Source organism: Micropterus salmoides, unplaced genomic scaffold, assembly GCF_014851395.1.
Source record: "Micropterus salmoides isolate LMB-PRFRI ecotype aquatic unplaced genomic scaffold, ASM1485139v1 Ms_hic_scaffold_16, whole genome shotgun sequence".
Classification (NCBI taxonomy): Eukaryota; Metazoa; Chordata; class Actinopteri; order Centrarchiformes; family Centrarchidae; genus Micropterus; species Micropterus salmoides.
In genome coordinates this window covers 12,997,144-13,009,717 of record NW_024040707.1, presented here as the reverse complement: position 1 = coordinate 13,009,717, position 12,574 = coordinate 12,997,144, and the positions used below count along the sequence as shown (strand labels likewise).

At 41.4% G+C, this 12,574-nt stretch overlaps 1 protein-coding gene across 1 annotated transcript; it reads right to left on the bottom strand.

Moving 5' to 3' along the window:
* Nucleotides 1-5,514: 5,514 nt before the first annotated feature.
* On the bottom strand, nt 5,515-10,819 carry LOC119905567 (dual specificity protein phosphatase 7-like). Its single transcript, XM_038722718.1, has 3 exons — nt 10,104-10,819; nt 8,954-9,382; nt 5,515-7,977 (listed from the first exon to the last, which is right to left on the bottom strand). The coding sequence occupies exons 1-3, from the start codon at nt 10,471-10,473 to the stop codon at nt 7,667-7,669; spliced, it is 1,110 nt and encodes a 369-aa protein (XP_038578646.1). The 5' UTR covers nt 10,474-10,819; the 3' UTR covers nt 5,515-7,666.
* Between the last annotated feature and the right edge of the window lie 1,755 nt (nt 10,820-12,574).

Below are 12,574 nucleotides of genomic sequence, written 5' to 3'. Positions count from 1 at the left end.
CATGACATTGAACGGTCCATAAAGTTCAAGAAAGGAAAACAAAAACACTGAGCTGAAAGACGTTATAAAGCTCCATAGAGCTGAAGGGAACTGAGATTCAAGTGCTTATTCTCTGTTGGTTTGTCACTACAAGCGAACCCTTTCAAACTGAAGGGCAATTTAATCCATTGTTATTATAAAAACATTGATTTTATCCACTTTAAATACAGTAATTGTAAGTAATTAAGTAAGTGACTTGGGAATTCCTGTCCCCTTCGCTATGACATAATTTTTTCAGTCGCTGATGTTGTAGAAGAACATCCCGAGGCACAGACATGCTCTTTGGCTTACTCAGCAATTCTGTACTGTAAGCAACATATGGCCTTGTGTGAATGGCATACCAGAAAGCAAGACATTTCCCAGCATGGTCTCCTCTGTAGTTCCCAAGCAAGAACACATGATAGACAGATGACCTTTACTTTGTGTTGGGTCTAGCAAGGCATGAGGAATGTTCCCTTTCATTCATTTACAAATATCACTTTGTTCTTGTGCTTGGTGCGCGCCGGCTACTGTACATCGCCGGATGGTGAAGTTGGCCCCGAAATTAGAGACTTCTGGTATTAACAGATGGCTGCCTAGCTCTGCCACTAGTATTCCATGTGGCTCTGCTTTACACATGACCCAGTGTCCTCTTTTCCAACACTTTTCTTCCTCCTCAGAGGACATACATGACTCTCAGGAGATATATGTTTCACAAGTGTTAGTTAGGAAGATTGTGAGGGCTGTTTTAAAAAGACAGTGGGCCTATATCTCTAGTGGGTTTTTGAAAAGATAAAATACTTCCAGTTAGATTACCTGAAAGTATAGCATCCATAGCTTGATGGATTTCATAACAACATCTGAATCTTCAGTGGTGACGAAACGCACAGTTGAGCCTTGTTCAGCTCGGTTTGTGGTAACGTGTTTACTTTGGATTTATGCTTATCTCCAACAATAACAGATGAAATCACTGGCAACATAGTATGGTATGGCTCCATGAAACCATGACAAAAGGGTATTTAAATGTTTCTGAATGGAAACTGTTAACTGATCCTGATTGAGAAGAATGTACAATTTTCACATTCATCATCATCATCGCTTGTAACAAGCTTAGACTGTATTCTGATCATACAGCTCTGTCTAAACGCACTCTTGAAAATAAAGACAGCATTGCTTAGAGACAGCACAGCATCCACGATGTCATCCCCTCTTCAGTGGCATGCAGAACAACATTCTGCATTGACTGAGATTAGGATTATTCTCCTCAGCCCTGAACATCTGTTGTACACAAACAGAGTGAGACCACTAGGAGTAAAAATCCCTGCAGTAAAGATGACAGTTGTTCAGATGAGATTGGATTTTACAGCAGGATGGCCAAACATTTTATCTTCAATAGTATAAAAGGGACCCTTTCAGAAACGTAAAAGTAATATTTTCTATAGACTCTATAGAGTCTCTATATTCAGTGCGGATGAGCAGAATAAACAAATTATTCCAGTTAATGTGCATCAGAGGCAGAAGCAGCTGTAAAATTATTGTCAGTCATGCAGTATGCTAAGTATGTTCTTATAACCACAGCAGGTGTGAACCACACACACACACACACACACACACACACAAACAGAAATACACTTTGCTTGCAAACAGACACATGCCCCCACCCAGAGCTAGAATCCTGTCAGTCTCATGCACATCTGCTTCCCTAGCAACTACTGCTGAGTAAGCACTGCATTAGCCTCTGCTTCCCTTCATGGGTGATCATATCAGGACAAAAATACTCCACTTGTCTGTTTCACAAAACATACTGTAAGAGCAATAAAAGTCACACACACGCATACTTTTTTCTATATATGGAAATGATCATTTATTCTCATCAAAGGTTTTACTTGAAAAATTCTCTATCGCAGTTCACAATAAGCTCTGTAAAGTCTATTTACAAGAGCAGGCGAGCGTTTCCTACTGATTTTCTTGAGTAACTTAGTAAAAGGGGGGAGCTGGTGAAACCCCACACCTTGCCTTTGAAGTTGGCAGCAGCACACAAAGTGATTTATAATTACAGAATGCAAAGGGTATGCTTAACTCTCAGGTAAAATGCTCATCATGGAATAGCTGGAGCCAAATTATGCTAAAAGCAGCTGCAAGGCAATCCACACATGAACAGCTAGTGTGCGTTATATCTGAAGATAAGTGTTTGAAGACTGTGCAACAGCAATGACAACTGGTATATATATATATATATATATATATATATATATATATACCATTGTTACAAGTTGGCTCCTGCTTGTAACAAAGAGGAAGCTCACGCAAACATTAACTTAATGGTTTTATTGTACCAACTAAACATAACCATAAACTTCAAGGCAAGGCAAAATCAGTATTATCAGGAATGTCATGAGTGTATGGGCGAGTGAGTGCAAAAAGAAAAGTTACATAATAAGTCAAAACTGAAGAACTGGCGTGTCCCAGGGGTGTTGCATGGTGCCGTGGGAATCAAAAGAGCGAGAGAGTGAGCAGAGTTGACAGCTATCTTAAATACATCTCAGCCAGGCTGACCAGGTGAGCCACATCTTCTGACGACCCTGGCCTTGGCTCCGCCCATAGACAGCCTGGAACTCAAACACCAAACCAGCACAACACAACAGACAACCCCAGGGTCGTCACACCATATACACTGCTCAAAAAAATAAAGGGAACACTTAAACAACACAATGTAACTCCAAGTCAATCACACTCCTGTGAAATCAAACTCTCCACTTAGGAAGCAACACTGATTGACAATCAATTTCACATGCTGTTGTGCAAATGGAATAGACAACAGGTGGAAATTATAGGCAATTAGCAAGACACCCCCAATAAAGGAGTGGTTCTGCAGGTGGTGACCACAGACCACTTCTCAGTTCCTATGCTTCCTGGCTGATGTTTTGGTCACTTTTGAATGCTGGCGGTGCTTTCACTCTAGTGGACGGAGTCTACAACCCAGTCAAGTGGCTCAGGTAGTGCAGCTCATCCAGGATGGCACATCAATGCGAGCTGTGGCAAGAAGGTTTGCTGTGTCTGTCAGCATAGTGTCCAGAGCATGGAGGCGCTACCAGGAGACAGGCCAGTACATCAGGAGACGTGGAGGAGGCCGTAGGAGGGCAACAACCCAGCAGCAGGACTGCTACCTCCGCCTTTGTGCAAGGAGGAGCAGGAGGAGCACTGCCAGAGCCCTGCAAAATGACCTCCAGCAGGCCACAAATGTGCATGTGTCTGCTCAAACGGTCAGAAACAGACTCCATAAGGGTGGTATGAGGGCTCGACGTCCACAGGTGGGGGTTGTGCTTACAGCCCAACACCGTGAAGGACGTTTGGCATTTGCCAGAGAACACCAAGATTGGCAAATTTGCCACTGGCGCCCTGTGCTCTCCACAGATGAAAGCAGGTTCACTCTGAGCACATGTGACAGATGTGACAGAGTCTGGAGAACGTTCTGCTACCTGCAACATCCTCCAGCATGACCGGTTTGGTTATATGTGCTCGCCAGAGGTAGCCTGACTGCCATTAGGTACCGAGATGAGATCCTCAGACCCCTTGTGAGACCATATGCTGGTGCGGTTGGCCCTGGGTTCCTCCTAATGCAAGACAATGCTAGATCTCATGTGGCTGGAGTGTGTCAGCAGTTCCTGCAAGAGGAAGGCATTGATACTATGGACTGGCCCGCCCGTTCCCCAGACCTGAATCCAATTGAGCACATCTGGGACATCATGTCTCGCTCCATCCAACAACACCACGTAGCACCACAGACTGTCCAGGAGTTGGCTCCTCATCAGGAGCATGCCCAGGCGTTGTAGGGAGGTCATACAGGCACGTGGAGGCCACACACACTACTGAGCCTCATATTGACTTGTTTTAAGGACATTACATCAAAGTTGGATTGGCCTGTATTGTGGTTTTCCACTTTGATTTTGAGTGTGAATCCAAATCCAGACCTCCATGGGTTGATAAATTTGATTTCCAGTGATAATTTTTATGTGATTTTGTTGTCAGCACATTAAACTATGTAAAGAAAGGAGTATTTCATGAGATTATTTCATTCATTCAGATCTAGGATGTGTTATTTTAGTGTTCCCTTTATTTTTTTGAGCAGTGTATAAATCATCGTTCATTACTCTTTAACAGTACTGCCAATGTACTGTAGATGTACAGTGCCAGTTACAGATAAGACCTGTCTGATTAATGGTTCTCAGTCCCATCAACCCCAGGCAGTACACTATTTTTTATGCACTGCAGCTACCCGTTGCCTTCACCTTACCGTGGGTGTCTTTTCAGACCTAATCATAGGTTTAGGCCCTGCAGGTATGTGGCCAGCCGGGTTCAGTCATTCTGGAAAATTCATCACTCAACAGCTTTTATTATCACAACTGCGACAAGTGGCTAGGCAAGTCACTTCATGTGCTGCATTGCTACTGTGAAAGTTAAAAAAATTTGTGTTCGCCTGCTACAACATTCTCAGTCACCTCGGCCTCAAAGCTGGAACTAAAACTGTTTTATTGCAGTATTTAAGTCATTAAATCACACAAATTGACAGTTATTGGACAATAAACTGCTGCACAATTCAACTAAAGAACATCTCCCCCACCCATTTTTTTTCCTGCCTTAGAAAGCTTGGCTTCAGTTCATGAAATAATTTCTTCAGGGAAGGGAATTCACTCCATCATCTTTCTGTCATCGGGCAAAGAACATATGAATAAATCTAGACAAGGTAGAAACAATACCAAACCAAGAGAGCATTCAGAGAGCTAGAAATGCAGCAGAAATCTGAGATGACACCAAGGAAGGCAACACATATTTCTTCCAGTAATTTGGAAATGTTCATTAACTTTGTTGTATATACTTCATTGTATCATGAAAAATATGTAAATATCCTTCTCTAAAAGGCAGCATGAATGTGAAGATATTAGGGCCCTCTCATTTCCTCTTTTTGAAACAACAGAATGCATTTATAGCTTCACAGGATATTGCACTTTTGCCAATAAACGTTAAAATCATAACAAGTAACATAAAATATGTTTAACCGAGGCTAATACACTTGAAACTTGGTTATTGCACAACCCTGTTATTACATTTTTTATCACTCCCAAAGTTGCAGAGGAGAGCTGTCGGAAGTCTTGTATCTGTGGCGAGGACATGCTGCGTCATCTTCCTCTTCCTTTCAGCGCTGTTTGAGTGACTGGTCGTGGGTGTGTCTGCAGTGTGGTATTGACAGATCTGGCCCTGTCACTTGTCATTGTGAGAATGCGTGTGGGAGACAGGAAGCCAGCCATCAGAGTGGATACAAAATGGACATCTGACCACACCTAGAGCCATTGCTTGGAACTCTGTGACTTCTCAGAGCACTCTTTGGTCCTGACTTAGCCTCACAACCACTTTTGTTTTGTTTTATGAAAGTGTGCCATAGACTTTCGGTAAAAAAAAAAAGTCAAAATTCTGAACAAAGACAACACCGACAAAAGATTTTCAAGTAAAAATATACAATATATTTGTTTGTATAAACTTGTACAGAATGTCTTGGACATTTAGCTTTACATATACTATACATAAGGGTCAAAATAGGGTCACATTCGCATCCTTCATGATTTTAAGAAAATGTCCCCCATGACAACCACATTTTATGTACATCTCGACAAACATACCAAACAAAACAGCCCTTGGATGCACTTTAAGAGGCCATGATGAGATACAGATGCCTTGTATAAAAATCCCTGAAAATGTCTCTCTGTGAGGTAAGAACACATTTGTCAAGCTCATTTCCTTTCACTCCCTCTCATACATCAAACTCACTCATTTGTACTGAGGCGAGACTGGCAATAGAGAACAGCTAATTACACATCATGTTTCCCTTAACGTAGCTGCAGACTGTAGACTGTCAGAGTAAAAATCAAGGTGAACATCCATTCCTTTATACACTTTTTACTTACACATTACTTTCAATCGAGGCAAAAGCTAGTCCTATACACTATACCTCTACCTGGTGACTGACATGTAGTTCAATTTCATGTTAAAGTATGGCCAAGGCCTCAAAAACAACAGGCAATATGACCTAAAGGTTAAAAAACAAGGTCCTTGGTAGAACATAATCACATGACAAATAATGCAGGTATAAAGCAAAAGAATGTACAGGAGTGTTTCTGAAGAGAAGTATGTTCCAATTTTGATATTCTGCAGGAAGTGGCCACTTGATTTTGTAGTTAAAGAATAACAATTTAACATTATGGTGTTTTACAGACATTAGTGAAGGTATTCTGAGTGAAAGCACAAGAATAAATGCCTCCTATGGTAACCGTGCTGCAAAAGAGCTGCAAACAGCCATCAGAAGAAAAACTGTAACAATAATTCAAGGCCGGATCACAGTAGTAGCTTATTTCCCCTCAGCTAGAGTACCATTAAAACGTCTCGGTTTGGTCCCCAGAAAACATTCTGATTAGCCAAAGACTCCTAGACCGTCAAGGCAATAATTATAACTAATACAAAGAAATACATAAACATCCATTTTACAGCTGGTGAATAACAAATAACAGTCAAACAACAATCCTAGATTTAATAGAAAAGTTAGGAAATGTCCTGCTATTATGGCTGTACATGACCATTGATTAATGCCATGCATGATGGATAGCAAAATTCATCCTCGTGTTAGATATTAAGGCATTGAGATTCGATCGAATGCAGCATATTCTCTGCTTACAGTAGGGCTGCTCGATTATGGCAAATATCACAATCACAATTATTTTGGTCAATATGGAGATCACAATTATTCAACAAGATTTAAAGGGCTGACCTAAATGCTTTGAAGCCTCTACCTTTGCCATGATAATCTACGTCCAAATCAATATTCCGTTTTCACGGACAAAAAAACTGAAACGCGGCGTTTCCCTACATTGACTACAGATTGGCTGCCGAGCAGTTACTTGATTTGACAGCAACTTCTTACGTTACTTAACACTGAAATTCAACCGTGGTGTCCTGTCGGGACATACAGTGACTTAAACCAACAGTGAATCAGAAAAAGTATAAATAATATGTAATTTGGATTTATAACACAAGACAAAAACAAGAGAAGCATAATTAAACTGAATGTGACACAATAATCGTTTTATCTCGATTCTCTTGTTTTCATAATCATTGGAAGCCAAAAGCAGGAGCAAAAAAAAATTTTGATTAATCGCGTTATGATGGTACATATCACGCAACAGCAGAAATGTGTCCACCCGTAGAGATGTGGCAATATCGCTTCCACCTTGGGAGCTATCCCTTAGTGTCTCTGCTATATACTCAGGGCAGGCTATGTAGCAAATCATAGACTGGATTCTCTGTGATTTCATGATAAGTGCTGAATGGTACAGATATTCGAACTTTTTCTTAATTGAATTTACAGAACAATTATTGATCATTATATATACGGTAAAAATAAAGTTACATATACCGTGATAGAAGATTTTGGCCATATCGCCCACCCCTAACAGGTCTGTTCCTTTAACAGATCAATGCAGTTCGTTTTGGTGAAGAAACACTGTAACGGGCTTACGGCTTGTGTCAGCTAGTTAGGCATCTGACAGGCTCAGAAAACCTCAGAGACACAACAGGAAACAACAGAAAGGCTGACCAATCCTCATGTGGACTCCAGTGTGTCCAGCTGGAAGACGTTGTGATTGGTTGGTGTGGTGAAGAAGAGCGGCTCCTTGCTGGTGGAACGGTTATCACAGGGGCTGTGCAGCCCCAGCGTCCTCTCAAAGTCCAGGAGTTGACCCATGAAGTTGAAGTTTGGGGAAATGTTGGACTTCTTCCTCTTGACAAAGTCGTAAGCATCGTTGAGAGTGAGGTTGAGTCTCTGCATCAGGTAGGCCACGGTGACTGTGACTGAGCGACTGATTCCGGCCAGGCAGTGGACCAGAATGCCGCACTTCTTAGACCGAGCCTCATCTGTGAGAGGAAGGGAAAACCACAGTCTTCAGAGGGTTATACAAGGACATCTGTTCAAGTACAGCAAACATACACCTTTTCAGAAAATTTTAAATAATATTTTCATTGATTCATATTTCCCTGTACTACAATGTGTAAGCATGAATGTTTTTCTGGGTCTTACTTGACAGAAGTAACCTTGTTGATTCATTTGATCTAGAAAACAGTGTGCCTAATATCCTGTTAGCTACACACATTAACAAACAACTGCAAACTAAGCAACACTACGCCGAACGTGTGACCCTGCAATCAAACACAACCCCAGAGAGTGGAAACAACATTTCCTTCCTCTTTCTACCTCTAAACCCTTTGGAAACTAGTTCATGATATACAGCCTTGCAACCACCAAACAAACAAGTCAGAAGCTGTGGTTTCAGGTGCAGTTGTGGTGAAAGACAACTAATCAAAAGTGAAACAGAAACATAATGTTGTGGTGCCACCAAAAACAGAAAAACATGTGTTTGCTTTCAAGATGAATGTGTTATTGCTGTGTAGCAAAGAAACTCAGTGATGCTGTTGCACAACAGCTGATAACAGCCTACATAAGCGGTTAGGGAGAAAACATTTATCATGTCTCGTGATGACACAAAACATCCCACCTGTCCCACAAATCCATTCACACACCAGTTTACCAAATAATTATTGTCAAAAAATGAAGATAAGATATGATGAACTTTATTTATCCCAAGGGATATTGTTGTGCAGCAAAGTAGGAACGAGTGAAGATATAAAGAGTATAGATTATTACATTACTGTTAAACATAAGTAGCAAAAAATGACTTAATTCATACTTTGGTTTATTTTTCATATACCAAAAGATACCCAGCCCACATGGGCTTACTATATAACACAATCCTTGTTACAAAACAAACAACTAAACACATAACGTTAGACAGTGTGTGTGAGTTTTAACAAAGCCTGTGACAGACCTACTCACCTATAAATGATATGGCCTCTGGGAAAAACTGGGACAGATTCTGACTCCAGTGGTCCGAAATGGGAATCTGTTTGTACCTGAAGTGGCCGTCATGCTCAAACATGTTGGGGAGATTGGGTGTGACGTTCAGGATGTACTTGATGTTGTACTGGCCCAGCACGTCTAGGTTAGTGGAGTCTTTGGCGCAGCCCAGGTAAAGGTAGGGTAGAATCTGGACAGGGAAGGCAGGCTGATTGCTGGGGATGGGACTCTCCTCAGACTCTGTGGCACTACTCGGTTCACGATCAGATTCACCATCGGAGCAATCTGAGCTGATCCGGAGATTTCCAAGACCCAGAACAGACAGAGGAGGAGAGGAGCTGGGACAGGAGCTGTCTAGGAGGGTCTCACAGTGCTCTGGGTACTCTGTGTGGAACTTTACAAATCCACCTGGACAAGTGCCAAAACACAAATTAACAAAGTCACATCAATAGGGGTTTAATTATTTTTTAAATAAAAGGGACATCTCAAATAAACTGTTTATTTGAGTCACATTTTCAGTGGCAAAAAGGCGGTTGGGTATTGAAGCAGAGCTGCAGAGAGCTGAAGTTCCCCAAAAACAGACCATTCATGAAATGCATGCCTATTCCTGCTAGAGCAAAACATGGCGCGGCCATTTTGGAATTTTAATTGAGAATCTTAGTGACACACAGCACACAAACTTTTGAGCAGCGTACGAACCGCAAAACCCACAACACAGTGCAGACTTTGGCGCAGAATAAATGTTAACGTCTAAGGTTAGGACACAACAGTAACCCAGATAAACATAAAGTCTCGTTCTCAAAAGTAGGTATTTGCAAGTTGAAAACCTCTCCCAGTAAAAACGAATGCTGCATTTGACAACGTCTTTCCCAAAACGCCTTGTTAGCCTTTAATCCAGTTTATAAAGATGTAAGGTTATACCAATATTGCGCCAAAAAACAGCCTGATAATTGCCAATAAGAGTAGTTTAGGGATCGAATTGTAAAGCGGCGTCAGTTGGACGTTTTAACTAACTTAACGTTAACGTTACATCGCAGACACACTATAACTAACTTTTACCAACGTTTTACATGAATAAAACTTCTGATATTATTGTTCTTCGGTTTATTTTAACAGAAAAACAATTTACCTTCAAGATAATACGCTGTACAACCGTCTTCCCATAGTTTTTGAAGAAGCAGACCCAAAACAGACGCTGGAGATCCACTGTCCTGCCAGTTCACGGTGCACTCATCGTACAGGACGACAGTGTCCGTTTTACATCGTCTTATGAACTTCTCTTTATCCTCATGGTTCGGGATGATGGTCCGGATCGGTATGTTGCCCTTTTTGAACCTCCGGAGCATCAGCCCCGGTATGGCCAGGTTTATGGCGGTCTCTATGTGGGATGATTCATAAAGCTCATGTGAACGGCAGTCCAACAAGAGCAAAGAAGTGCCTCCAGACTCCAACTCGAGTTGCAGCCATTCCACGCTTTTACTCGGTGTCACATTAGACATATCGGACTCAATATCATACTACATGCAAGCGCAAACACTTACTACATGGTCCACCAAGCGACGAAAAACTACATTTCACCCGCAAAAAGAAGCTTTAAATGTTGCCCCGCCGGTTCTGTTGGAGCGAAGATATTTCCCCTTTTTCCTCTTCTCTATTTCCATCAGTCAGTGAATCTAACCTGCCCCGACGCTATTGAAGACCTATTTACACTTTACTTTACCGTCCACAAGTTTTAATGTGAACGTGTTATAGGCAATAATATCTTCTTCAACTTCAACTACTTCACATCGTACCAGGGTCCTCCATGCACAGTCTCGTTTTACCATTCCGATGCATGGGAGGTTTTTCTTTTTTTTCACTTGACAGTAAAGCCACTCGAGAGGGAGGAGTTTATTCCTTATGATTTAAAGTCATAGCAGAAATATCACAAAGTTTGGTAACAGGTATCAGTAGGTCCCAATGTAATCATTTCCCAATCACTATCATCATTTTTCGTAATGAGATATTATAGCAAGTTGATTTTTAAGGGGATAGTTATCACTAATCACTAAATATGATTCCTACATTTTCCCTATGGACTGTATTGGTTCTGTTCTAGCCTACCAAATTACCTTGTAGTGACCTTGTTTAACTTATATTACTTATGCATTTAATCACTTAAAGTTTCCCATGAGAGCTCAAGATGTATCTGAGCTAGTATAACAATAATGTTGAATAAAATTTATATAGCCGCAGCTCCCATGATACTTATTTTTTGAGGGAACTCCTGACACCTTTGATAAAGCAGGTGGGATTGCATTATTGCACATATTATTAATGCATCATTGCCCTTTGTTCACAACCAAATCCCCCTGACCTATGTGGCATTTTTCTAAAGTGTTCTCATGTTACCCTTTCAAAACAGTAATCCTGTGACATACAGTATTTTAGCTGGTACCAGATAATATAATAACTATATACAGTATGTAATGTCATATAATGATACTACTTATATTACAATAGCTATCAGTTTATTACACAGGATTACAAGTGCAAATCAGTATTTACAATGAAATCACACCCTCCATTTAGAACACAAACACTAACAAATGGGCTGAATCCATTAGCTTTCTTCCCGCAGGGGCAAACTCCGCTGTAATTCAATCACTTTGCTGAGTACTTTGAATTCGTGCATGCATTTTCCTGCAGCTCTCCTGCAGATCATTTAACTACGGAAGTACAGTGTTATCTTTCATCATGACAACATTTAGTATCAGATTGGACACACCCCAGAAACTGCTCTCTTCCTCAATTTTAATTTGATTTCTGAGGTGAAGTGTATCTTGCCAAGCTGTATTAGATGGTGAGCGCGATAGGAAATTCCCAAGCATGTTGCTTTGCATGAGTGTCTTTTCTTTGAATGCAACCACAACATTCCCATGGTTCACTACTGATGTGCATAATAATGCAAGCACATGCTCAATGTGGAGGAATATAAGAGGGGGAGAGAAAGAGAAAGATGCGTGTTGTGGGAATCCAGCCATGCAGCTCATCTGTATGCACACGTGAGTCGGGGGGTGGTGGGGTGGGGGGGACACAGATGTGCAGAGCATCGGGATTAACACAGAATAGAGCTAAACACACACACACACACACACACACACACACACACACAAATGCTGTCAACCATAGACTGATCAGACACACAAAAACAGACACCATACCATCGCCACACTACACCATGCCACCCTGTTCACACCTGCCTCCAACAGCCAACCACCACATAATGACAAGAGTTTGAAACACCCTGTCACTCACACACACAGCTAAACACACACACACACACACACACACACACACACACACACACACACACACACACACACTCAAAGCCCCTGGCCCCTCATATCCTCATGATTGCTGTTCCAGTTGTACTCTCCTCCAGGAATTGCTTTAGAGGTGGTGGAGGACCTGTCCTCAGACTTTCTACAAGTGATGGATGAAAGAAATAATGTGTGACAATGAGGTCAAACAGGGAACAAAGGAGTCTTTCCTTTCAACACATTTGGGTTCATTATATATGAAGCAAGAGTTAGTTTATGGGGAAAGAGTTAGTTTATG